At 54.5% G+C, this 27573-nt stretch overlaps 1 protein-coding gene across 1 annotated transcript in view; it reads left to right on the top strand.

Moving 5' to 3' along the window:
• The first annotated feature begins 14025 nt into the window (after nucleotides 1-14025).
• LOC143692475 (uncharacterized) overlaps nucleotides 14026-27573 on the top strand; it is a 249165-nt gene continuing 235617 nt past the window's right edge. The window contains exon 1 of the mRNA XM_077172707.1: nucleotides 14026-14911. Within this exon, the coding sequence (XP_077028822.1) occupies nucleotides 14026-14911 (886 nt within the window). The remainder of the gene's footprint in view (nucleotides 14912-27573) is intronic.

Here is a 27573-nt window from a genome sequence, read left to right as displayed (position 1 = left end):
ACATTGCCTTGTGTCCCCTGGGCCTCCTCTTCTCCAGGATAAACAACCCCAGCTCCCTCAGACACTCCTCACAGCACTTGTGTTCCAGACCCCTCCCCAGCCTTGTTGCCCTTCCCTGGGCATGCTCCAGCCCCTCCATGTCCTTCCTAAATTGGGGGGCCAAGAACTGGACACAGCACTCGAGGTGCTGCCCAACCAATGCTGAGCACAGGGGAAGAATCACTGCTCTGCTCCTGCTGGCCACACCATTCCTGATCCATAGGAGTGCCAGGGGTTGGATGTGGGAAATGGTGGGGAGGGGCTTGGGGACATAGTTTCATGTGTTACCAGCCATGAAGGGTCTTGATCTTTATATCTCTTTAGAGTGCATTAGAAGTTGCTGGAGGTCAATATCAATTGGACATTGCTGATACAAACTTTAAGGAAAACAAACAGGACAAAACAGTTCACTCTGCATTGTTTTAAATACAATATATCCACATTAAATAAACTACTGAAATCTCTTTAATTAACCAGAGAAGAATTGAACATTTAAATGATTCCCAGGAGCTTTTCTTGTTCAGGTGTTTTGAACACGTGTGTATGAGACTTTTTCACTGAATTCCTGAAATGAACAGCTCAAGAAAGAAGAGGCCTCTGGAGTATTTAAATTCATCAGCAATCTCCAAATGGCTGAGGATCCATGCCCATGGGAGCAGCAATGAACAGAAATGGGCACAGCTTTGTGGCTGCCCCAGCTTTGGCAGGGGCCCTGGGCCTGGAGCAGGAGCAGCTCTTGAGGGCCCCAAGGCCGGGGCTCTTGTGCTGCCCTGGGCAGATGGGATGGCAGCAGGGGCTGCAGAGCTCTCAGCACCTCAGCCCCAGGGGAGCAGGGCAGCCAGGGAGCCTCCTTTGGCCCTGGCCAAGCACCTTCCCCCATGGCTGGGGCTGAGTCCTGTGGCAGCTGCAGCTGCTGCTGTGCCCTTGGCAGGAGCTGAGGCCGTGGGGCCAGTGCCCAGAGCAGCCTGGGCTGAGCAGAGCTGTGGGGCCAGAGCCGGCTGGGCTGGGCTGGGCTCAGAGAGGCCCTTGGTGCTGCCCAGAGCTCAGGGCAGCTGGCAGAGCTTGCAGGGAGCTGGGCTGGGCTCCGAGAGCCTGGCCCAGAAACCATCAGTGTCCATCTCAGCCTGGCTGAGCGTGCAGGGGCAGGACTCAGGCCAGGCCTTGTGGGGCAGGGTCAGCGCCTGTGCAAGGCATTGCAAACAGGCAAGTGGCCCAGAGAGGAGGCTGCTCTGTGCCCTTGGTGGCATGGCCAGAGCAGGGAGGGGGCCCAGGACATTTGTCAGTGCCAGCCTCTGTGCCCATGTGTTGGCAGCCCTGGCTGCTGAGCCCAGCTTTGGCCTGGGCTGAGTTTGGCTGTGGCCCAGCTCCATCCTCCTGCGGGGCGCAGGGCCTGTTCCCGGCCATGGCCAGCCCTGGCTGCCTCTCTGCTGGCCCAGAGGCTGGAAGAGCCCGGGGCAGGGCTGTCTGTGCAGCCCCACAGGTGCCAGGGGCTCTGCAGGAGCTGGCAGAGGCTGCCCAGCAGGGAGGCCATGGGGCACAGAGCCCCAAGGCTGCTGTGGGCACCACGGCACAGGGGCCGTTCCCAGCCGCAATGCTCCTGGCCTGGGCTGGGCCTGCACAGGGGCTGGGCCACCATGGCTGGGCCAGCACAGGGCCACAAAGGGGCCAGGCAGCCGCTGCCGGGGCTGACAGCAAGGCCAGGCACACACAAGCAATTGCTGAGCATGGCCTGCGCTGCCCAGGCCTGACTGGGCCAAAGGCAGAGCTCAGCTGCCCTTGGGGGCTGCAGCAACACTCCAGAGCCCAAAGAGCCTCCATGGCTGGGCTGGAGACCAAGGCTGCAGCAGGGAAATGCAGGGCTGCTGCAGGATGGGGAGGGCATTGAATTCCAGCACACACCTCAGCTCTCTGATGATCCCAGCACCATGCTGGGCCCTGTTTCAGACTGGAGCAGAGCCGATGTTGATGGGACAGGATCCCTGTGGGGCTGTCAGGGACCTGCAGCTTGCAAGGTGCTCTGCTCTCCCTCAGGTGCTCACGGAGAGATCCAATCCCAGCTGGGCACCTCAGGGCACAAGTGGCACTGCCTGTTCATGGGAACACAACTGATGTCTGCCTGGAAAGGGGCAGAGGTTTTAATACCTGTTAGTTTCATAATATACAAGCAAATCTTAATTATCTGGGTCACTTGAGTATTTTAAGTAATGGCAACGTTTTCCCACGAGGAACAGGGATTTCCTGGATCTACTGGATCCTTCTAATGAAGGATGGCAAGGGAAGAAATACAGATCTTCCCCTCTACCTTTGCCACTGACATTCAGTCTAACAATTAATGACCCCCTTCCTTGTGGTGTTTCCAGCTCTCCTGTTTGAATGGCCATGTCTAAGGACATCTCTTCACTGGATCAGCTGGATCCATGTCCTTCCTGCTGCTCTCAGATTTCCTCCTCCAGATGCTCTCTGGTCATTTGAGCACCTCTCAACTGACTGGTTTCATGCTTTGAACTTCAGGGAGTGGCCAAATCTTTCAAGTTAAAAAAAATATGAATTGAGTATCTCACTGTGGTTATACCTATCACAGAATTTCCATTTCTTATGTATTTGCTTAAAAACTATTCTTGTTCAGAAAGCCGTTGGGGATGGTGGACATGTCAGAAGCTGCTGGGACATCACAGAGAGCTGAGAGAAGAGCTGTGATTGTTATTAAACTGTTCAAATGTTCAGCTTGTGTTTGTTGGCAAGAAACCTTTCTGTGCCTCTGAGTGTCACCAGGCCCTGAGACCAAAGGACACAAACCTGATGAGTTGTGGTTCCCACTGCAGAGGCTGCACTTGGACCTTGGCTCTGCACAAGAGAGCTCTTCATCCCCTTTCTCTCTTTTCCTCCCTGTGGGCATGGAGGGAGCTCCTGAATCCAGTTTGTGACTCGTGTGTGCAAAGAGCAAATCTGGGCAGAATCGGGGCAGGGAGGGCTTGGGGGGACCTTGGGATCTGTGCTGGGCACAGAAGGTGTTTTCCATTGCTCTGAGACTGTCTGCTGTGCAAAGTGGATTTAATATCCAGCAGAGGAATGACTTTGGCATTTGCTGGAGCTGTGCCTTCCCTTGGCTTTGTTGGCTGACAAGAAATGAACATCCCTCTGTGTCCCAGGCAGCTCCTTCTCCAAGGAAAGCAGGTGGGAGTGGGAGCCAAGGAGCTGAAAGCTGCAGGTGCAGCCTGGGCTGGAGGGAGCTCAGATTTGCACAAGGCTGCTCTGAGTGCCAGGGCTTGGATGGGGGAAATGGTGGGCTGGGGGTAGAGACAGAGTCTGATTGATTGTCAGCCATGAAGGGTCTTGATTTTCATATCCATTCAAACTGCATGAGGAGGTACCTGGATTCAGTGTCAATTGGAGATTGCACATATCAATGAATTAACAGGAAAACAAAACTAAACAGGACCTAAAAAATCTTTTCTTGCTGTCTTTTTAAATATCATGTATTCAGTTTGAATACACTACTGAGATCTACTTAACCACAAAGGATTTGAAAATTAAAATCAAATGATTCCCAGAGGCTTGGCTTGTGCAGGTGTTCTCAATGTTCATGAGCCCTGGGACACTGAATTCCTGCACTGAAGAGCTGAAGGCTGAACAAGCCTCTGGAGCAGGGAAATTCAGCAGCAGCCTCCAAGTTGCTGAGGATGTCAGCAGCCCCCAGTGAGGCCATCCCTGCCCAGAGACCGTGGGGGAATGGGCAGACAAGGAGAGCGTCCCTGGGGCTGGGGCAGCACAACTCAGAGGCACCAGTGGCTCCAGCTGGGCAATGGAGTGTGGAATGTGGCTGGGAAAGCCCTGCCTGGGCTGGGCCAAGCAGGACACACAAGCCCTGACTCTCATCCTCCAAACAACTCTCTCAATGTGACATTTAAAAGGAATTTACAGGTTTTTGTGTCCTCTGAGTTGGATGTGCTGGAGAAATACCAACAAGGGATTGTCAGGAGCTCCAAGCAACAAAACAGCCTTTATTGGCAAATTTAGAAAATCAGAGAAACTTTGGCAAAAGGTTTAATACAACATTCAATCAACACAAAACACTTCTCAAAGCATTAACTTGGCCCATTCAACTTCACAAACTTGTAGCTTGCTCAATTTTAAGTTAACCAAAATTTGCAAGGGGACAAAAATAGAAGAAGACACAGGAAGAGAGAAAAATGTGATATAGAGAAGCACACACACAGCTACCAACTCCTGGATTCCTGCAGTGTTCAGATGGAAATTCCAAGAGGATGCAGGGTCAAGATGTGTGCTTGCCTTGTGGTCAGCCTTCAATACCCCTTGGTCTCCCTGGGCCCTTCCCCCAGGTGGGGCTTGGGCTCATTTGGTCCCTCAGGAGCTGGGCTGGGGCTGCAGAGGTGGCTGTGGAGCATTGCCTGTGCTGTGCCAGGGACTGGCAGCCACTGCTGGGCTGGGATAGAGGCTCTGGGGGGATTGGGTTTCCAGGGCAGGGCAGGGCAGGGCTGGGGTTCCAGGGCAGGGCAAGGCTGGACCTGCCCCTTCCTCCCCCACACATGAAATGTTTTGAGCCAACAATCTCCTCCAGTCTGTCTCAACAGGGAATGTTGGAGGTGGGATTCAATTCTGGCCATGGGCACTGGGACAAGAAGAACAGTTCTTTTCCATAGGCATGAAAGCACAGAGCCCCAGTGTTTCAGCAGCAGAGGAGAAGTGACCCTCAACATGCCAATGTCAGCTGGACCAGTCAAGCTGGGAGGCCAAGCCAGCCAGACCTGTTCCATGTTCTTTTGGTTTCATGGTGCCCCATAGTGTCCCAATGGCGCCTTGGACCCATGGGGCTCCGCACTGTCACAATGGTCCCTTGGTGTCACAGGGCTCCACAGTGTCATAATGATCCCTTGGTCTCACAGGGCCCCACAGTGTCACAATGCTCCCTTGGTTCCATGGGCCCTGTGCTGCTGCATTCCCCCCTCCCCTTCTCAAGCCGCCCTGCCAGCTGAGAAATGCTCCTTGGGGCTCGGCCTTGGCCAACAGCCCCTGGGCTCAGCTCCTCTGCAGCTCATCACAAACACTGTCTGCTCCAGGCACTGCTGCTGCCCAACCAGCTCCTGCTTTCTGGAGGAGCAGCCCTGGGAACTGCTTTTGTTCCCTCAGTGGCACAACATCCCTGTTCTCACACTGCCAAAGAAAGCTGTTGGTGCCAAGTGTGGCCAGGATGAACCATTGCTGGGACTGAAGCCCCTCTCTTGGGGCCCTGCAAACAGCGCTCCAAAAGGAGCCCTTGGAGCTCTCCTGGGCCAGCGACTCCCTCTGAGTGGGGCCTCTCCCAGCCGGGAACTCTCCCGTTTGCTGCACTCAGGGATCCCCAACAGCGACGGAGCCTGGGCCGATCCCCCCAATTCTCCAGGCTCAACCCTTCACCCACTGGGGAGATGCCAAAGGATCCACAGGGAGCATTTCCTGCCCTCAGGGGAATTTCTCCCAGGTGCCTTGCACTGACTCTTTGTGTCTGTGTGCACACAGGAGTGCCTGTGCTGGGGAAATGCAGAAATGCTGGGGAAATTTCTGCTGTGGCAGAAATGCAGCTCTCTGAGGGGTTTGAGTGCCTAGGTCAGCTGAGTCAGTCAGGCCTGTAAGTAAGGGTGTGTGATGAGGTCTAAGTGAAGTTAAATGCTTCTAAGAGTTGTTCTGTTGCTAAGGTATTAAGTTTAATTTAATTTATTAACTAAGTTGAATATTAAATGTTATTCCTCTGTTAAATTGCTAAGTCATATGTTTTAAGTTAGGTTAAATAGTGTTAAGTCCTGTTATTTTGCTAAATTGTTAAATTGATGGTATCAGTTAAGGTTAAGGTGTAACTTAAGTCCTGTTAAGTTTGAGCTCTGTTAAGCTTTTGGGCCGTAACCCTTTCATCCTTGTTCTCACTGTCCTTGTGTCACACACACACACACACAGGGACAGTTCTCAGTTCATTTCTGGTTTGATTGCCTGGATTTGGTTTGGTTTTGTCGTTGCTTTGTTTTCTTGGTGTGCCTGAAGTGTCCAGTCAGGAGCAGAGTGACTCTTGCCAAGGAACTTTGTGCTGCTGTCCCTTAATATTCAATCTGGTTTTTCCTGCTCCCTTGCTGGGGATTTTTTCAGCGCTCTCAAGGCCTCGTTGGTAGCAGGGTGAAGGAGCCCTGGCCCAGGCTCTGGCCCTGGGGGACACGGGGATGCTGCCAGGGGGTCCCTGTCCTCCTGTGCCACCCCCAGGGCCCCGGCCCCCCGTCCCCATGTCAGGCTCTGGGGTCGATCTCGTGGAACATCCTCTGGGGGAGGCTGCGGCGCCGGGGGCGGGGAGACCCGGGGGGACAGGGGAGCCCGCTGTGCACGAGCAGGGTTGGACTGCTCTGGGGGGACCTGTGAGGGGGGCCGGGGCAGAGTGACCTCCCCAGGGACCTCACACAGCCCCGTGATGTCACACAGCCCCTGTGATGTCACACAGCCCCTGTGATGTTACACAGCCCCCTGTGATGTCACACAGCCAACTATGAGATGTCACCCTATGATGTGATACAGCTGCTGTATGATGTCACAGAAGTCTCTGTGATGTCACAGTCTGCTCTATGATATTACACAGCCAGCCAGTGATGTCACAACCCACTCCCTCATGTCACTGAGCCACACTCAATGATGGCAAGATCTGCTCTATGGCCTCACACTATGATGTCACAGACAGCTGTGTGATGTCACAACCCCCTCAGTGATGACACAAAACCCTCTCTGTGATGTCATACTGCCACTCTGTAAGGTCATAGCACACACTTTGACCTCACAGCCAGCTCTATGATGTCATACAGCCACGCCTTGATGTAACAATCTGCTCTGTGATGTCACACTGTCCCCTCTATGATGCTCAGTCACCACAATGACCTCACAAAACAAACACAGTGATGTCACAGCCCAATCTGTGACCTCACACAGCCCACTCTGTGCTGTCACACAGCCCCTTGCTGACATCACAGCTGCTCTGTGCCTCCATGACACAGCCACAGAGGAGCTGCTGTGACACAGCCCCCTCTGGGACATGCCACAGCCCCTGCCAGTGCTGAGCCCCTGGGAGCTCTGTCTGTGCCCTGCTGGTGTCCCTGAGGGGCCCTGGCAGTGCCCCAGCCCTGCTGGGCTGTGCACAGGAGCTGCTCCTGGCCAGAGCTGTCTCTCTGCAGCTCTGCTGCCCTTGCCAGGAGCTGCCTCTGGGCCAGGAGCCCGGCCCAGCTCAGCAGCACAGACACAGCACAAGGATTGTAATGACCCTCTGGGGCTTTGGTGCTCCTTGCATCAGACTCAGTCCCTCAGAATGTGCTCAAAGAACTTCTCAGGCACTCAAAATGAGGATGAAACACTGAAGTTTCTCATACTTTAAATAGATCCTTCTGAGGGACAGGACTGAGAAAGTGTCCCCAGGTTCCAGGTAGAGCAGAACACTGGTGGCAGTGATGACAGGTGGGGACAAGCAAGGCAAAGGTGTCTCTGGTGCTGAGCAAACCTGCGCCTCTGTCCCTGCAGGCTGTGGGCATCCCCCGGCTGCCCCACCTGGCTGGGCCCTTCCTTTGCTGACAGCTCTGCCTCCTGCCTGCCTCTGCCTGCCCACACAAAGCCTTGGGCTGCTCCAGGCTCCTGCTGGGCGACGTGCTGCACCACAGCCCTGCCCTGGCAGGGAAATTCCTTTCTCCTGGTGTCCACTCTGGGCCTCCCCAGCTGCCCTTGCTGCCATTATTTCCTTCTCATGCTTATATGCTCTAGGAAGAAAAGCTCCAGCCTCTCTGAAACCACCCTTCCATCCCTCCCAGGCTATTCCAGTTCTGTCCTCAGTCTCCATACCACTGAGCACGGAGCCCTCAGCCTCTACCTCCTGATTTTGTGATGAGGCCTCCAAACCTCACATTGCGAGTTTTTTCGTCCTCTCCAAGGTCTGTGAAAATGGAAAAATAGAGATCAAAGTTATTTTCTCCCAAATCTTGCAGTGATAAAAGGGTCAATACCTTTAAACTGAATGAGGGAGAATTTACATTTGTTAGAAGAGAAAATATTTTTCAAGGATGAGAGTGGCACAAAACTGCAGCTGTTTTTCCAGAGAAGTGGATTTCCCATCCCAGGAATTGTCCAAGAGCAGGAGCATTGTGCAACCTGACCCAGTGAAACCCTCTTATCCCCAAGGACAGAATTCCTGTCGTGTGGGTTCTCTGTTGTGCTGGGTGCCCTCACAACGCTTCTGGCCAGAATGTCTGCTGAGGGCAGCCAGGCTGCTGAAGGGGAAGTGACCTCACAGCCATCACCATGGCAGCCCTGTCCCCTGGGCCTGGCTCTGCCCTTTCCTCTGCCCCTGCCTTGGCTCTGCTGGCATGAAGAGTTTTGTCATTGATATCTTGTCCCCAAGGTGCTGGGGCCAATGGCTTCCCAGTCAGGCTCCTGGAGCAGAAGTGGCTTTTCAGAGGCCAGCCAGGAATGAGCCCTGAGGCAGCAGCTCTGCAGTGGTGGCCACCAGGCCGGGCTGCCAAGGGAGGCTTCTGGCCATGGGCTGCAAGCAGCTGCTGCTGCCAAGGTGCCTTTGGTGCCTCAGGCTCTCCCTGGCACAGCTCCCAGCACGGCACTCTGCCCTTGTGCCCGAGGCCTTCCCTGTGCTGGGGCTGGCCTGGGGCTTTTCCTGCAGCGGGACCTGCCCTGCTGATGGCACAGGAAAGGCAGTTCCTGCTGGAACAGGAGGCTCTGCCTGCAATGGCCTCCAACAACTCCAGCAAGGGCCTGTTTGCAAAGGCCCCAGTGGGAAATGAAGGGGGGGGGGGGGGGTCATGCTGATTTTGGGGTGAATATTGCAGAAACAAGTCTGACTCCTCATCCCAAAGTTGAACATCCTTAGCGGGAGCTGAAGCTGTGACAGCACTGGAAAACTCCCCAGAGAAAGGAACAACCAAGTGACACCAGTGAGAGCTTCTGCAGAGCTGCTGAGCTGGCCCAGCCTGGGCACACCCGACTGACAGAGCAGCACCTCAGACTAGAAAAGCCTTGTCCCAAATCTTAACCGCAGCATCTCCTGACATTTCCTTTCTTGGAGGGTGTAGAGTTTTCTCTCTGTATGGGGACACCCTCAAGGTCATTCACTGCTCCAGGCTGAGCCAAAGGGATTTGCCCATGGTCATTGTTCTGGGGGACTGACATCAATCTCTGCTTAATTACTGGTTTTGCTTTAACAAAATTGCTTTGAAATCACTTCATAGTGTTTAATATAATATAATATAATATAATGTTATATAAATGTTACAACTCCAATACCTTGCTGTAAATATTTCTGATAAAGATAATTTTATTTAATCATTACCATAGTAGATAATTATATAAATATCTCTGTTTTCCTATCCTTAATCCTGTGGGACAAATACTGTAATGATTTAATTCCACCTTGATAATTTTTTACACACAAACACTTGAAAAGTCTGAGGCTGAGATTGGAACCAGCTGCTCCAATGCTCCACTCCTAGAAGGAGTTTAGGAAGTCTGGAGGTCCTTGGGGATATCTGGGGATCTGTGGAGACTATTGGGGCTTCTTTCTGTACCTTCTCACCCAACAGGAACTTTTGTAATAAACTTTGCCTGAAGCTCCCACTGTGCCCATGGCAGGAACCCCTGTGAGTGTCTGGGACATCCCGGCTGTTTGGCAGCCTGGGGATTCCTGGGATGTCACCGTGGAGCCCCCGTGAGTGCCTGTGACAGATGGGTGCCTTTGCAGCCCAAGGTGCCCTGGGACGTCACCATGGAATGGCTGTGACTGCCTCTGACCACAGGGCTCTTTACCATCCCCAGAAAGCCCTGGGAGGTCTCCATGGAGCCCCTGGCTCTGCCTGTGACATTCCAGCTCTGGAACAGCCTGGAGACTCTTGGAAAGTCCCCATGGAATCCCTCTGAGGGCCTGTGACAAATCTGATCCTTAGCAGGCAACCGTAACCAGCCCCCTGTTGCTATGCTCAGTCCGTTGGCAACTCCATGGAGACCCCATGCCAGGGGTGGTTGCCATGGCAACCAGGGCTGGCACCAGCTGGGATACTCGGTTTCCTTGGGCCGGGCTTCAGGAATGGGATTCCCATGGATGATGAGGGCAGAGCTGCAGCTGAAGCCCTTCCCACACTCCCCACACTCGTAGGGCCATTCCCCAGTGTGGATCATCTGGTGGCTGATCAGGGTGCTGCTCTGCCTGAAGCTCTTCCCACACTCCAAGCACTTGTGTGCCTTCTCCCCATTGTGAAGCTGCCCATGGACCACCAGCTCCATGCTCGGGCTGAAGCTCTGTCCACCTTCCTGGCTCAGGGTGGGTCTTTCCTCCTCAGAGCACCCTGGGCTGGGTTTGGAGCCCCTCCTCCTATGGAATCTCTGGGGCTTTTGCTCCACATTGGAATTCTGCACCATGGAGCCACTTAAAATGACATCGTCCAGGAGGTTCTGCTGTGGGGATTTGTCCTCCCTGGTCTCTATCCTCAGCTCCTTCCCTGGGGGAGGAAGGCCAAGGAGAGGATGGGATTTGCCTCCGTGCCAGAGGGAAGGGGAAGGAGATCCCCCCCAGTGCATCCCCGGCAGGACGGGTTTGGCAGCAGGTTGTCCTGCAGCCGGGGGCTGTGCTGGGCTGGGAGATGGAGCAGGAGAGAGGGGGAAAGGGGCACTGACTTCCTCCTCACCTGCCTGGCTGTCCCAGGGTATTGTGTCAGTTTGAAAAGACAGGTGTCTGCTAAGGAAGGCAGGAGACTCCCTTGAAATGGAAAATGTTAATCCTTTCCCTTGGAATTATAATTTTCAGAAGGAGCTGTCAAGCAAAGTCAATGGGAATAGGAATAACAGTTCTTCAGAAGGAAAATTAAAAATACAAATGCAGTAGTACTAAAAACTACTTACAGAGTAAGAATACGACCTGACACCCTGTGGGTCAGAGTGTTGGTAGCACTCCTGTTAAATGGTGGCTGCAGTGCTCCTGCAGGGACAGGTGTGGTTCTGTTGGAGCAGTGATCCTGTAGAAGGGTGGAGTTTTCCTCTGAAGGTCCAGATGTAGCATCGATTGGCCTGGTCTTCCTCTGGGATCCAGTGGAGCTGAAAGCTGCTCTTATGGGAATCTTGTGGGAGAAGGCTGACTCTGTTGTTCACATTCTCAGATTATATCCAGGTAGGAATGCTTGGCTCCTCCCTCTGGGCAGAGCTTCTCACAATGGGATGATGGAATTTTTATCAGTGACACTCAATGGCCCATTAACAGAAGATATCTCCCTGGAGGGAGGATTCATGCGGAAGAGATAAAGTAAATTGCTCAATTGACAGATGATAATTGCCCCAACTTTAACAGAGGGTAATTGAATACACACCCAGCTAAACCTGAGACACTGTTCCAGCCTTGGAAAGCAGGATTTGGTACCAGGATTCTTTAGGGAATGCAACCCTGATTGAAGGCAGAGATAGAATCTCCAGAGCCTGCAGCCAGAAATGGACAGTTGTGTGATACTCATTTCAACATCTTCTCTTTCGGAATTATTTACTAATGATTATTTGCTTTGCCTACCTAATATTTTGGTAATTTTTTGCAAATTTGCATTATCTAAATTACACTGTTCCTTAAGTTAAGTTGGTGTCTGTGTCTTTGATGCGGGCCCTGCCCACTGGCGAAACAGGGCCCAATCCTGCCTAAGTGGTACCTGGGGAGACAAAACCCTGACTGCAAATGTGCCCCCTTCCTCCTTGTTCCCCACACTTCATGCACTGATCATGATGTCCTATGCTCTGGGGTATCCCTGGGGTCAGCTGGGATCTCCTGTCCTGGCTGTGTCCCCTCCCAAGCTCCCCCACACCCTCAGCCCCTCCCCAGCGTGGCCGAATGAGGGGCAGGACAGGCCTTGGCTCAGTGTGAGCTCAGCAAGAACAAAACCATCTCTGTGTGCTCAGCCCTGTGCTCAGCCCCCGGGCCCGGCATTTCCTCCACTGCCACCCCGGACCCCCCTTTCCCACCCCTCTGCCCCACGGCCGCCGCAGCACCGGCTGACAATAGAAGCAATTCTGTGGCAATTCCAAGTTTCCTTGGTTCCTTCACAGCTCCAGCTCAGCTGCTGGCAGGTTACAATTAAAGAAAAGTGCAAATTTGGCCCATTAAAGATATTATTAAAAGGAAGGGAAAGCTCTGTGTAGCTGTCACAAAGGTGACAGGGATGAAGAGAATAATGATTCTCACATATGGAAAAAACCCAAGCCTGGGAATTCAGTAGTTATTTGGGAATTTAGCTACTTGAGCTGGGCTTCTTGTGGGACTTTTAGCAGCCTTGTCTTCCTCACCATGTGGTGAATGAACCTTGTCAGTCTTGCTGGTATCATTTGCTCCATTTCCTCCAGTGATTTTAACAAACTTTTCAAGGAGGGACAACAAAATATTTTCTTTACACTCCAGTACCACAACAGCCATTTTCCTCATCAGTTCTCCCATAGGTCGCTCAGACGAAGCTGCATCCAAGTTTCCAAGAGTTCCTCCAGGGAGACCCACAACCTCCTCAGAGGAAGGAACCATGCTGTAGTCAAAGGCAACTGGGGTCAAAGAACAGTGCCCTGAACTCACTGTGCCAAAATAATTTTGCAATCTGGTTAAGAAAATATTAGAGAGATGCCATTTGCCCTGGGGCAGGGCAAGTGTGACATTGTCCCCTGTGTGTGTGTGGCCTTCCCAGGGTTGGGGTTTTACACCTGAGCCAGTTTGGGTAAGGGGGGTGGTGTTCACCCCCTGAGCAGGGATTCCCCCACTGTTTCAGGCTGCAATGTAAGATGGAACCAAATGCATGTTTTCAATGCCCATCCCCATCAACTGCTGTAAACAGGTGGGGCAGTGTTCTTGATCTCTTCCATGACTCAGCCCTGATAACGCCCTCCAGGGGAGATATCTTCTGCGAATGGGCCATTGTGTGTCACTGCAGGACTGATAAAATTCCATCCTCCCATTGTGGGATGCTCCGCCCAGGGGGAGGATCCAAGCATTCCTACCTGCATATAAGGTGAGCCTTGCAACACCAGGAGCAGCTTGCCTACTGGATTCCCAGAGGACAAGAGCTCCAGAACCACCCCTGGACCTTCAGAGGAAGACCAGACCCTTCTACAGGATCACTGCTTGGACAGAATCACCTTCATCACTCCAACAGGACTGCAGCCACCATTTAATGGGACTGCAGCCACCAGCCTGACCAGCAGCAGGGTGTCAGGTTATATCCTGACTCTGTCAGTTTAAGGCAGTGTTTCTGTATCATTGCCTTGATCTTCTTTTCTTATTAAATTGTAATTCTGGTTTAGACTCTCCCCCAGGTTTGTCTTCAAACCAGTAAAAATTCAATGCGCTCATCCCTTGCTTTCCTCCCAGAACAGGATTTCACATCCCCAAACCTTTGCCAGATGGAGGAGGAGGCTGCAAGGAAGAGGAAGGAGGCCCGGGACACGCAGGCAGGTGAGGAGGAAGTCAGTGCCCCTTTCCCCCTCTCTCCTGCTCCATCTCCCAGCCCAGCACAGCCCCTGGCTGCAGGACAACCCTGCTGCCAACCCCGTCCTGCTGGGGATGCACTGGGGGAATCTCCTTCCCCTTCCCTCTGGCACGGAGGCAAATCCCATCCTCCCCTTGTCCTTCCTCCCCCCGGGAAGGATCTGAGCATGGAGACCAGAGAGGAGAAATCCCCACAGCAGAAACTCATGGAAGAGGCCATTTTGAGTGACTCCAGGGCACAGGAATCCAATGGGGAGGAAAATCCCCAGAGATCCCACAGGAGGAGGGGCTCCAAACCCAGCCCAGGGTGCTCTGAGGAGGAAAGACCCACCCTGAGCCAGGAAGGTGGACAGAGCTTCAGCCAGAGCTCAGAGCTGGTGGTCCATGGGCAGCTTCACAATGGGGAGAAGGCACACAAGTGCTTGGAGTGTGGGAAGAGCTTCAGGCAGAGCAGCACCCTGATCAGCCACCAGATGATCCACACTGGGGAATGGCCCTACAAGTGTGGGGAGTGTGGGAAGGGCTTCAGCTGCAGCTCTGCCCTCATCATCCACCAACGCATCCACACTGGGGAGAGGCCCTATGAGTGTCCCCAGTGTCAGAAGAGGTTTCAGACCAGCTCCAGTCTCCTCCAGCACCAGCAGATTCACACTGAGGAGAGGCCCTTCCACTGCCCTGACTGTGGGAAGGGCTTCAAGCGCAACTCCACCCTCATCACCCACCAGCGCATCCACGCTGGGGAGAGGGAGAGGCCCTACGAATGTCCCCAGTGTCAGAAGAGGTTTTACACCAGCTCTGATCTCCTCCTGCATGAGCGGATTCACACGGATGAGAGGCCCTTCCGCTGCCCTGACTGTGGGATGGGCTTCAAGCGCAACTCCCACCTCATCAGGCACCGGCGGATCCACACCGGGGAGAAGCCCTATGAGTGTGGGGAATGTGGGATGAGCTTCAGCCAGAACTCTAACCTGATCTCCCACCAGAAGACCCACACCAGGGAACGGCCCTATGAGTGTGGGGAATGTGGGAAGAGCTTTAGGCTGAAGTCTCTCTTGATCTGCCACCAGAGGATCCACACTGGGGAAAGGCCATACAACTGCGGGGAATGTGGGATGACCTTTAGTAGGAAGACCCAAATGATCATCCACCAAATGATCCACACAGGGGAGAGGTCCTACCAGTGCCCCGAGTGTGGGAAGAGGTTTCACACCAGCTCTCAGCTCCTCCAGCATCAGCGCATTCACACGGATGAGAGGCCCTTCCTCTGCCCCGACTGCGGGAAGGGCTTCAAGCACAACTCCACCCTCGTCACCCACCAGCTCATCCACACTGGGGAGAGGCCCTACGAGTGTCCCCAGTGTGGGAAGAGCTTCACCAGCAGCTCACACTTGACCAGACACCAACGGAGGCACCAGTAAAAGAAGCCCTGCACATGCCCCAACTGCAGGAAGAGTTTCATGCACTGCTCCAGCTTTATCCCCCATTGGAGACCCCACATTGGGAAGAGACCTGGTGATCCATGCTCCCTGTGATCCATGCTGGGAAGACACCTGTCCCTTTTCCTGCCCCTGCCAATGACATGATGTGGGATTGGAGAACATGAGGGTCTGGCCATGGCCCTGTCATTACATTCACTCCCACCTCAGGTCATTGCCAGGGGCAGGAAAGGGACTCTCTCTCTCTCTCTCTCCCTGAGGAAAAGGGTGTCCTTTCCAGACAGGAGGAAATACATTGCCAGGAAGAACAAGTTGTTGATGTTGTAGTTTTCTCTGTAAATAGTTTTACTTATCCCTTCTGTTATCAATATTGTTTTTGTTCCTGTTTGTTCTTTATCTCATTGCAGTTCCCAATAAATTGTTCTTATCCCAGCCCGGGATCTTTGCCTTTTGTGCTTTCCATGGGAGGCGGGAGGGCAGCGAGGGCAGCGCGGTTTTAGCGGGAGCAGGAAATTGGGGAATCCCATTGCTGAAGCCCGGCCCGTGGAAACCGAGCATCCCAGCTGGTGCCAGCCCTGGTGGCCATGTCAACCACCCCTGGAATGGGGTCTCCATGGAGCTGCCAAGGGACTGACCATAGCAACAGGGGGCTGGTGATGGTTGCCATGGAAACTGGCCATAGCAACAGTGGACTGGTGATGGTTGCCTGCTAAGGATCAGATTTGTCACAGGTCCTCAGAAGGGTTCCATGGGGACTTTCCAAGAATCTCCAGGCTGTTCCAGAGCTGGAATGTCACAGGCAGGGGCAGGGGCTCCATGGAGACCTCCGAGGGGTTTCTAGGATGGTAAAGAGCCCTGTAGTCAGAGGCAGTCACAGCCATTCCATGGTGACATCCCAGGAGTCCCCAGGCTGCCAGACAGCTGGGATGTCCCAGACACTCACATGGGTTCCTGTGATGGGCACAGTTGGAGCTTCAGGCAACATTTATTAGAGGACCTCCTGTTGGGTCACTGGGTCCAGAAACGATCCCCAATGCTCCCCATAGATCCCCAAATGTCACCGTTGAATCAGTGTTCCGTGCTTTCTTTCCAATGGAAAACACCCATCCTTATCCTCCAGGTGTCCATGTCTGAAATTGGGATTCCACCTCCAAAATTCTGGATATCCAAAGGTTATTCCCAGGCACAATCTGCCCGTACCATCAAGCCTGGCTGGCCTGGACCTCTGGTGGCAGCCCCTGCAACACTGAGGCTGGGTCCTTCCCTTCCCATGGAGATCACTGGGACACTGTGGGGACCTCATGGAACCATGGGGATCATTGTGGCACCACTGGAGCCCATGGAACCAAGGGGCCATGGTGACCCAGCGGGGCTTCATGGAACCCAGAGACAATTCTGGCTCTGTGAGGCCTGATGGAACCATGGAGACCATTGGGACCCTTCAGGGCCTGGTGTCACCAAGGGGGCATTATGACACCTCAGGGCCTCAGGGAAGGAAGGGACCATTGGGACACTGTGGGGCCCCATGGAACTGAGGGAACATGGAATAGGTCTGGCTGGCTTGGCCTCCCAGGGGTCCCCTGACAGGTCTGGCTGATGTTGTGATGTCAAGGAATGCCTCTCATCAGCTCCTGGAAAACTGGGGCTCTGTGCTTTTCTTGCTATGGAAAAGAACCGTCCCCCTTTTCCGATGCCCATTGCCAAAATTGGAACTCTCCCTAAAACAATTCCTATATGCAAGGATTTCACTCAGAACAAAATTCTGCTTGCTCTGGCTGGCCTTGGCCTCTGGTGGCCACCTCTCATCTGCCTCTGAAACTCTGGGGCTCTGTTCCTTCCTTCCAATGGAAAAGAACCGGCTTTCATGTCCAGGGACCATGGCCAAAGTTAGAATTTGGCCTCTCAATTCTGTTTATCTAAGGACTGATCTCAGACAAAAGTAGCCAGGACAGAGAGGTCACCCTTGCCCTGTCCTCTCGTGATTTTCTTAGACCTTGAGCTGAATGTTTTCATTTGAAAACATCTTGGATAGGGTACAGAGATCTCCCAAGGAGGGGTTTTGAGGCCTTGGGCACATGAGCCCTACATATGGACAAAGGAGCTCTGTGCTCTGTGCAGTTGTGGTGGTTTTGCATCACAGAAGTGATGTCCTAAAAGGAGTTGCTAGCAGTTTTCTTCCATGTCTGACAAAAAACCAATCAGTAATTATCTTTGAGAATTGACAATCTGTTAAACCACTAAGGAAACTGTACACGCCTCTGTGAAGGCACATGTTAAAGATGGGAAAGCCTGGGAGGGTCTCTTTCCCTTCTGGCTGGCACAGAGGTAACAAGGCTGACCCGGCCCCGTCTCAGCCAGGCCGGGCCGGGCGGCTCCTGCCGTGGGGCCGGGCCCCTTCCCAGGGACTCCGCCAGGCCCCATCGGCTGCCGGGCAGGGCAGGGGAGGCCGCGGGGCCGAGGCCGGGCCAGGCCATGGCTGCAGTTGGGAACATCTGGGCCCTGCTGAGCCCTGCCCCGCCGCCAGCCCGGGCCCAGCCAGGATCCGCCGGGCCCCAGGAGCAGCCCCGGGCCGGGCCGGCTCGGCCAAGATTCTGCCACCCTTGGGCTTCAGCCGCAAGCCCCGGGCAGGGGCAGGAGAAGCCATCGGCCCCGGCCGTGCTGCTGCTGTGCTCTGGCCTGGCTGCTGAGATCCTGGCCCTGCCCCAGCGCGGCCCATCCTGACACAGCCCCAGCGCAGCCGCTGCAGAAACCTCCATCGTAAAACAGCTCCGGCCGCAAGCACCGAGCCCGGCCGGGGGCACGGAACCATCTGCAGGCCCCGGGTGAGATATGAACTCTTTCAGTGCTTCCATCCTCCCTCCAGTGAGAGAAAAGGACAAACATGAAGACACCCAGGTCACTGAAGGGGAAGCTGAGTCCCAGATGGGAGGAATGAGGAGATGCCTTGATCTTGGGGCTGAAATCCTCTTGTAAAGCTATGGAGAAGGATGTAATTAATATATCAGACTCTCTTTTTCCCTATAACTAATTGAAAATATGGGGAGATGACCTGTTCAGCAAAAACCTCCATGCTAAAGTAAGCAAATGTTGAAGTAGCTGTGATCCCATGAGAAGTTTAAACAGAGAAAGAGAGAAGAGTGGTGAGATCCTGTGGCCTCAGGGAGAGAAGAAGAAGATCTCTGTTCTCAGAGATGAAGATGATTTCAGAAATAGATGAAGAGAATCTTTGCTCTTGAACAGCTCATCTTTAAACTCATACCCCATAAGCTGACATGGCCCATAAAACCAGCTGTGGGAAAAGCTGTGAAAAATGGGAGGGACTTCACGATTGCAGATTTTCTGGGCACCTGCTCTTCGTGGGAGTTGAGAGCCACAAGAGAACATTTTTCTTATGGAGAAGTCTCCATAGCATGAAAGAGAGACTCCTCTGCCTAAGTGAACTGAAGAAAGACTGTTCTAGATGGTGTAAACTGACTGAAACTTTCAGGTTTTGTCTGCTTGCATTGTCGGTAAGAAAGAAAAGGTTGTAGGGAGAGGAGAAGTCTTCAGATTCTTATTATTCTTTTTTCTATCTAGTGGTAATAAACTTATCTATATACCCTTTTAAAATTTTGAGCCTACTTTGCCTTTCTCCTAATCCTATCTCACAGCAGGAAATGAGTAAATATATTCCAGTGAGTGCAATGGTAATTAGCTAACATTGATCCCACTGCACTGATAGATGCATTGGCTGAGAAATCTCAAATTAGCAAACCAAAATCACTCCAGATACATTCCTGATAAACTGCATTAGAGCAGAGGGAAATCAAGGCAGAGCCATGGTTTGTCAGGACTTGCCGCATCCTGATGAGCCCTGTGGTGCATTTGGAGCTGAGCCCTTGAACCTCAGGGCCTGAGAGGAGATGGCACAAACCTTTCCAGGAGTCAAAGTCAGAAGAAAACCCCAAAGTGTCTCAAAGCATGAATGGGTCCCACTGAGGTCCATCCCCAACACAGGCTTCTCATGGACATCTTGGAGGAGAGAATTGGAGGCCAGGATTAACCAAAAACCTCTAAGAGTCTCAATATGGAAAGGAAATTCCAAACTACCTTAAAAATTTTGAGTATCTCAAAGCATTAATGAGACTCACTGAGTGTCAGTGCAAAGCTCTCAAGGGACTCGTTAAAGCCGTTAATTGGGGCCATGATTGCACAAACCTCTCACAGAGTCTGTATCAAAAGGGAAACACCAAGTACCTTCAAATAACTGGAGTACCTTGAAGCATTAATGAGCCCCACTAAGTGTTGTTAATGACAAAGCCTCTCAAGGGACTAATTACAGCAGATAATTGGAGGCCATGATTGCACAAACCTCTCAGAGACTCCAAGGCAAAAGCCAAAGCCAAAGTCCTTTGAAAAACCTGCAGTCCCAGCAGGGAGCATGAAGGAGCCCCCAGGGCCATTGCTGAGCAAGGCTCCCCAGGGACTCCTTGCAGCAGATCCTTGAGGCCACTGGGATGTGGGCTAGGGGGGGATGCTGAGGGCAGCACAAGGGGCTGACAGTGCCCAGCCTGGCTGGGGCTGTGCCAGGAGGCCCCAGGGCCTCAGGACAAGGTGTCTCCTCCCAGCCCTTGCTGGCACAGACCCTGCTGTGCCCCAGGGCACCAAGACTTGGCTTCTCTTTGTCCCCACCTGTCATCACTGCCTGCAGTTCTCTGCTCTGCCTGGGGCCTGGGGACACTTGCTCAGTCGTGTCCCTCACTGGGACCCATTAAAAGTCCAAGAAAGTTTGGAGTTGGATTCTGCCTTGGAGTTCTGCAGAGGTTTCTTCAGCTCCCTCTCAGGGACTGATGTTCAGGGCCTGAGCACAAAGCCCCAGAGGCTGATTAAAGTCCTTGTGCTGTGTCTGTGCTGCTGAGCTGGGCTGGGCTCCTGGCACAGAGGCAGCTCCTGCTCACCAAGAAGAGCTTCAAAAGCACATTTCTCTGGATGAGCAGCTCTTCTGCCAGCCCAGCAGGGCTGGGGCACTGCCTGCAGCCAGCCCGGGCACAGCCCAGAGGCACAGCGAGCTTCAATCAGTCAGGGCTGGGAAGGGGCTGAGAAGTGCCTGGGGCACAATCACTGCCAGCCCTTGGCACAGGAACCTCTGGCTGCAGGACAGTGCAGCTGCAGCTCCTGGAGCCATCTCCTCAAGCTGGAACATGCCAATGCCTGCAGAGCCTGTGAGTACATTCTCTGCTTGTCTCTTGTGCAGAGCAGCCAGGGGTGCCCAGGGCTGTCCTGCAGAGCAGGGTCCTGCAGCCCAGGGCGCTGTGCTGGGGCAGGGACTCTGCTGCCTGCCAGGGACAGCTCTCAGCCAGCCCTGGCAGCTGCTCCCAGCACTGGGGGACAAGATCTGGCTGGGAGGAGACAGCTGGTGAGGCTTGGAAGTGTTCTCCTTGTGTGGGGAGGATGCTGCATTGTTCAGGACTGCTCCCAGCATGGCATTTAACTGCAGAACATTTCCAAGTGGATTATACAGGGTGCACAGCAAGGCAGGGCCTGAATAAAAGGGAAAATCCTGCTTTATTAATCTACTGCTCTAGGTTGCATGGATGGGAAATTGCAAACAGATAATCATCCCTCAGTTCAGGTAGAGAAATTTTTTATCTCAGATCTTACAAAACCAGGCAGTGAAAGAAATCAGCCCTTAGGGGCAGCATCAGTGTCACTTTTCCAATAGCTCAAGGTTTTTATCATGTTTCTAGCAGAGCCTGCAGAGCCAGAGCTGCCCCTGGGCAGTGCCTGAGCTGGGAGGGCTCTGCAGGGCAGAGCTGAGCCCCCAGGGCTGGGCTGGGCTCTGGCAGCACTGGCAGGGCTCAGCCCTGGGCACAGGGAAGCAGCTGCTGGCAGGGACAGCTCCAGGCAGCAGAGCCCTGGGCAGGCAGTGGGGGGAAAGTGCCCCCAGGCTGTGCTGGGATATTTCAAGTCCTCTCCAAACCCAACTATTCCATGATTACTTTTTTTACAGATCCCCATGCCAAGGCTCCTTAAATGTCCAACAGCAGCTCCATCAGGCACTTCCTCCTGCTGGCATTGGCAGACACGCGGCAGCTGCAGCTCCTGCACTTCTGCCTCTTGCTGGGCATCTCCCTGGCTGCCCTCCTGGGCAACGGCCTCATCATCAGCGCCGTAGCCTGCGGCCACCACCTGCACACGCCCATGTTCTTCTTCCTGCTCAACCTGGCCCTCGCTGACCTGGGCTCCATCTGCACCACTGTCCCCAAAGCCATGCACAATTCCCTCTGGGACACCAGCAACATCTCCTACACAGCATGTGCTGCACAGCTCTTTTTCTTTCTCTTCTTCATCTCAGCAGAGTATTTCCTCCTGACCATCATGTGCTACGACCGCTACGTGTCCATCTGCAAACCCCTGCACTACGGGACCCTCCTGGGCAGCAGAGCTTGTGCCCACATGGCAGCAGCTGCCTTGGCCTGTGCCTTTCTCAATGCTCTCATGCACATGGCCAATACATTTTCCCTGCCCCTGTGCCATGGCAATGCCCTGGGCCAGTTCTTCTGTGAAATCCCACAGATCCTCAAGCTCTCCTGCTCCAAATCCTATCTCACGGAACTTCGGCTTCTTGTAGTTACTGATAGTTTATCATTTGTTTGTTTTGTGTTCATTGTTTTCTCCTATGTGCAGATCTTCAGGGCTGTGCTGAGGATCCCCTCTGAGCAGGGACGGCAAAAAGCCTTTTCCACCTGCCTCCCTCACCTGGCCGTGGTCTCCCTGTTCATCAGCACAGGCACGTTTGCTCAGCTGAAGCCCCCCTCCATGTCCTCCCCGTCCCTGGATCTGGCCCTGTCAGTTCTGTACTCGGTGGTGCCTCCAGCCCTGAACCCCCTCATCTACAGCCTGAGGAACCAGGAGCTCAAGGCTGCAGTGTGGAGACTGATGACTGGATGGTTTCAGGAACCATTAAAATGATGGTCAATTTCTGCAAATCATTCATAATAAAAGTCATCTTTGATACTCATTTTGGTTTGGTTGTGGGTTTTTTCTTTTGTATTACTTTTATTAATATTGTCCATAAAGAAATATAATTCCTTGTGCCATTTCTCATTTTATTTCTCTCCACCTTCCCTGTGGACACAGACTGTGTCAATGAGGGGCTGTGCTCTTGGTGGCTTTAAAGGAACTAAAGGATGTCCCAGCAGAGTTTTCTGCAGAGATGCCCTTTTGTTGCCTTCTCTGGAGCTGCAGCAGCAATGTCTGTGTGCAGAGCTGGGGCAGATCAGTGCTGGCCCAGCAGCTGTGCCCAGCAGCAGCAGCAGCAGCACTTGGTGTTGCCAGTGCTGCTGCCGTGGCCCTGCCCCGCTGCCCTGGTGGCCCTGGTGTTGCTGCAGGGCCCGAGTGCTCTCGGGGCCGGGCACAGCCCTGGGGGTGGCAGTGCCGGGGCTGCAGCAGGGACAGGCCATGGGCACTGCTGGGGCAGCGCTGACGCCTCAGGCCAGGCCCTGGGGGCTCCAGGCTCCTTGCCCAGGCTCTCTCAAGAACACGGCCAGGCCAATGCTCAGCACAGAAACCCCCGTCAGCAGCCCCAGGCTGGCCGTGGGCAGGCTGGGGGCAAACAGCATGGCTGGGGCTCTGCAAGGGCCCTGGGGCAGACGGGAAGGAGCAGCAGAGCAGGGGCTGATCCATGCCCAGTGCGCTGCACAGCCCAGGGCAGCGTCCCAGAGCGTCCTCATGCAGCTGCCAACAACATCCCCCCTCTGCAGCCCTGGCCTCTCCCCCAGCTCACACAGGTGCCCCATCCTTGCAGGCACAGACACGGCAGCACTGCCTCAGCAGCCCCTGGTTGCATTGCACACAGCAGGGCCAGCACCCCCATGCTGTTGCTGTGGGGACATGAACCTGAGGGAGCACAAATGCCATCAGCCCCTGGGGCCAGCAAGGGCTGCGGGACACCAGGGAAACCACTCAGCTTTGTCCTGGCCTCTGCACTCAGCCAGAAAGTTTGTTCCCATCAGCTGGGAGTTTCCTGTTCTACTGCAGACGCTGTTGCTCAGAGCCAGGGCTGCCTGGCAGCCACCCCCACACTGCCCAGAGCATTTCCTTTCCTTCACCTTTGCTTTCTTTACTCTTCTGCTATAAATTTCTTCCTCCTATTGCCCAGCCCTCTTCCCTGCCCTGCAAACAGCCCATCCCTGTTTGCCCTTTCCTCTCTGGCCCAACTCCCCATTGCAGTTCCTGCCTTGGCCCCTTGGGAACGTCCCTTGGGCAGCAGGATCATCCTACAAGTGCTGCAGGAATTGTCTGCAGGCTCCTGCAGTGCCTGCTGCTGCTCCCTTGCCAGAGGCACCCCAGGCCAGGGGGGCACATCTGGGCTGCTGTGTCTGGCTCTGGGGCTCCCTGTTCTGGGCAGTGAGGAGGAGCTGCAGAGGCTCTGCAGGACTGACAGGATGGGCTTTGGGGCTGGCAGGAGAAGCTGAGGGACCTGGGCTGCTGGAGCTGCTGAAGAGGAGGCCCAGGGCTCATCCTGCAACTGCTCCAAGGGTGGTTTCAGAGAATCCCAGAATCAGCAAGGCTGGAAAAGACCTTGGAGATCATCAAGTCCAACCTGTGCCCTGACACTGCCTTGTCTCCCCTGAGCCTCCTCTTCTCCAGGATAAACAAACCCAGCTGCCTCTGCTGCTCCTCACAAGAGTTGAGCTTGAGACCCCTCCCCAGCCTTGTTTCCCTTCTCTGGACATGCTCTGGCCCCTCCAAGTCCTTCCTAAATTGGGGGGCCCAGAACTGGACACAGCACTCGAGGTGCTGCCCAACCAGTCCTGAGCACAGGGGAAGAATCCCTGCCCTGGTCCTGCTGGCCACACCATTCCTGATCCAGCCCAGGAGCCATTGGCCTTCTTGCCCACCTGGGCACACTGCTGCCTCATGTCCAGCCTGCTGTCCATCAGTCCCTGCAGGTCCCTTTCTGCCTGGCTGCTCTGCAGCCACTCTGTCCCCAGCCTGTAGCGCTGCAGGGGTTGTTGTGGTCAAAGTGCAGGACCCGGCACTTGGACTTGTTCAGCCTCACCTTTTTGGATTTGGGGCCTGGATCCAGCCTGTCCATGGCCCTGTGCAGAGCCCTCCTACCCCCCAGCAAATCAACACTCACATCCAACTTGCTGTCACCATGGTTCCATGAGGCTCCTGAGTGCTCCAATGGTCTCCATGCTTTCCATGAGGCCTCCCAGTCTCACAATGTCCCTTTGGTTCCATGGGACCCCTTGGTGTCACAAAGCCCCTTGGATCCTTGGGCCCTGCAGTGTCACAATGGATCCTTGGTTCCATGAGGTCTGGCAGTGTAGCAATGCTCTCCTTGGTTCCACAGTGGCACAATGGCCTCTTGGTCCCAAGGGCCACCACGGTGTCAAACATGTTTCCTTCATTCCAGGAGTCCCTGAGGAGCAGCCCTGGCCCCTTGGTTCCATGGGGCCCTGCAGTGTCACAATGGCCCCATCATGACACCAGGTCCTGCTCTGTCACAATGCTCTGCATGGTTCCACAGGGCCCTGCAGGGTCATAGTGGCCTCTTGGTTCCAGGAGGCCTCAGAGTGCCACAATGAATTCCTTGGTGCTGCAGTGTCACAATGGAGCCCTGGTGACACAAGATCCTGCAGTGTCACCAGGGACCCTTGGTTCCATGGGGCACCACAGTGTCACAATTGTTCCCTCACTTCCCAGAGTCCTTGCAATGGAGCAATGGCCCCTTGATTCCATTGTCCCCAGGCTCTCCCAAGGCTCTCCTTGGTTCCACAGTGGCACAATGGCCCCTTGGTTCCACAAGGCCCTGAAGGGTCACAGTAGCCTCTGTGGTTCCACCAGGACCCAGACTGTCACCATGGACTCCTTGCTTCCATCCAGCCCCACAGTGTCACCATGGCCCCTTGGCTCTGTGCTGCCATGTCGTACACAGTGTCACCATGGTCTTCTTAGTGCCACCAGGCCCCGCAGTGTCACAATGGCCCCTTGCTTCCCCAGGGCCCTGCAGTGTCACAATCATCAGAGAATCAACCAGGCTGGAAATGACCTTGGAGAGCATCAAGTCCAACCTGGGACCCAACACCACCTTGTCACCCAGACCATGGCACTGAGTGCCACATCCAGTCTTTCCTTAAACACCTCCAGGGATGGTGACTCACCCACCTCCCTGGGCAGCCCATTCCAATGCCCAATCACCCTCTGTGTGAAGAATATTTCCAATGTCCAGCCTAAACTTCCCCTGGTACAGCTGAAGGCTGTGTCTTCTTGTCCTGTCAGTGTTCCCTGGGAAAAGAGCCCGACCCCGACCTGGCTGCACCATCTTTTCAGGGAGTTCTAGAGAGTGATGAGGTCACCCCTGAGCCTCCTCTTCTCCAGGATAAACAAACCCAGCTCCCTCAGCTGCTCCTCGCAGGACTTGTGCTTCAGACCCCTCCCCAGCCTTATTTCCCTTCTCTGGACACGCTCCAGCCCCTCCATGTCCTTCCTAAATTGGGGGGCCCAGAACTGGACACAGCACTTGATGTGCTGCAGAACCAATGCCAAGCACAGTGGAAGTATCCCTGCCCTGCCCCTGCTGGACACACCATTCCTGATCCATAGGAGTGCCAGGGGTTGGATGAGGGAAATGGTGGGGAGGGAGTGGGGACAAAGCGTTATTGATTGTCAGCCATAAAGGGTTTTGATTTTTTTTGATATCTGTTCAGACTGGATTACGAGGTGCTAGAAGTCAAAATCAAATGGACATTCCTGATAGCAATCTACAAATAGGAAAAGAAAACTTAACATGACAAAACACTTCTCTCTGCATTGTTTTCAAGACAGTGTATTCACTTAGAATACATGTCTGAAATCTGTCTAATTATTCTCAGAATAAATAAAAACATAGAATATTCCCTGTGGCTTTTGTTGTTCTGGAGTTTTTGCACAAATGTTTATGAGCTTTCCTCACTGAATTCCTGAATTGAAGAGCTCAAGAAAGAAGAGGCCTCTGGAGTAGTAAAACTCATCAGCAACCTCCATGGATCCATGCCGATGAGAGCAGCAATGAACAGAAATGGGCACAGCTTTGTGGCTGCTGTCCCAGCTTTGGCATGGGCCCTGGGCCTGGAGCAGGAGCAGCTCTTGAGGGCCCCAAGGCCGGGGCTCTTGTGCTGCCCTGGGCAGATGGGATGGCAGCAGGGGCTGCAGAGCTCTCAGCACCTCAGGCCGAGGGGAGCAGGGCAGCCAGGGAGCCTCCTTTGGCCTTGGCCAAGCACCTTCCCCCATGGCTGGGGCTGAGTCCTGTGGCAGCTGCAGCTGCTGCTGTGCCCTTGGCAGGGGCTGAGGCCGTGGGGCCAGTGCCCAGAGCAGCCTGGCCTGAGCAGAGCTGTGGGGCCAGAGCCGGCTGGGCTGGGCTGGGCTCAGAGAGGCCCTTGGTGCTGCCCAGAGCTCAGGGCAGCTGGCAGAGCTTGCAGGGAGCTGGGCTGGGCTCCGAGAGCCTGGCCCAGAAACCATCAGTGTCCATCTCAGCCTGGCTGAGCGTGCAGGGGCAGGACTCAGGCCAGGCCTTGTGGGGCAGGGCCAGTGCCTGTGCAAGGCATTGCAAACAGGCAAGTGGCCCAGAGAGGAGGCTGCTCTGTGCCCTTGGTGGCATGGCCAGAGCAGGGAGGGGGCCCAGGACATTTGTCAGTGCCAGCCTCTGTGCCCATGTGTTGGCAGCCCTGGCTGCTGAGCCCAGCTTTGGCCTGGGCTGAGTTTGGCTGTGGCCCAGCTCCATCCTCCTGCGGGGCGCAGGGCCTGTTCCCGGCCATGGCCAGCCCTGGCTGCCTCTCTGCTGGCCCAGAGGCCGACAGAACCCGGGGCAGGGCTGTCTGTGCAGCCCCACAGGTGCCAGGGGCTCTGCAGGAGCTGGCAGAGGCTGCCCAGCAGGGAGGCTATGGGGCACAGAGCCCCAAGGCTGCTGTGGGCACCACGGCACAGGGGCCGTTCCCAGCCGCAATGCTCCTGGCCTGGGCTGGGCCTGCACAGGGGCTGGGCCACCATGGCTGGGCCAGCACAGGGCCACAAAGGGGCCACGCAGCCGCTCACGGGGCTCACAGCAAGGCCAGGCACACACAAGCAATTGCTGAGCATGGCCTGCGCTGGCCAGGCCTGACTGGGCCAAAGGCAGAGCTCAGCTGCCCTTGGGGGCTGCAGCAACACTCCAGAGCCCAAAGAGCCTCCATGGCTGGGCTGGAGACCAAGGCTGCAGCAGGGAAATGCAGGGCTGCTGCGGGATGGGGAGGCCATTGAATTCCAGCACACACCTCAGCTCTCTGATGATCCCAGCACCATGCTGGGCCCTGTTTCAGACTGGAGCAGAGCAGATGTTGATGGGACAGGAGCCCTGCGGGGCTGTCAGGGACCTGCAGCTTGCAAGGTGCTCTGCTCTCCCTGAGGTGCTCTCGGAGAGATCCAATCCCAGCTGGGCACCTCAGGGCACAAGTGGCACTGCCTGTAATGGGCACACAGCTGATGTCTTCCTGGAAAGGGGCTTAGGTGTTAATGCCTGTTAGTTTCCTAATATACAAGAAAATTGTTATTATCTAGGTAATCTGAGTTCTTTTGAGAAAT

The sequence above is a fragment of the Agelaius phoeniceus genome (genome assembly GCF_051311805.1).
Source record: "Agelaius phoeniceus isolate bAgePho1 chromosome W unlocalized genomic scaffold, bAgePho1.hap1 SUPER_W_unloc_1, whole genome shotgun sequence".
Classification (NCBI taxonomy): Eukaryota; Metazoa; Chordata; class Aves; order Passeriformes; family Icteridae; genus Agelaius; species Agelaius phoeniceus.
The sequence above is the reverse complement of the archived record's forward strand: the minus strand, read 5'-3'. Positions and strand labels throughout refer to the sequence as shown.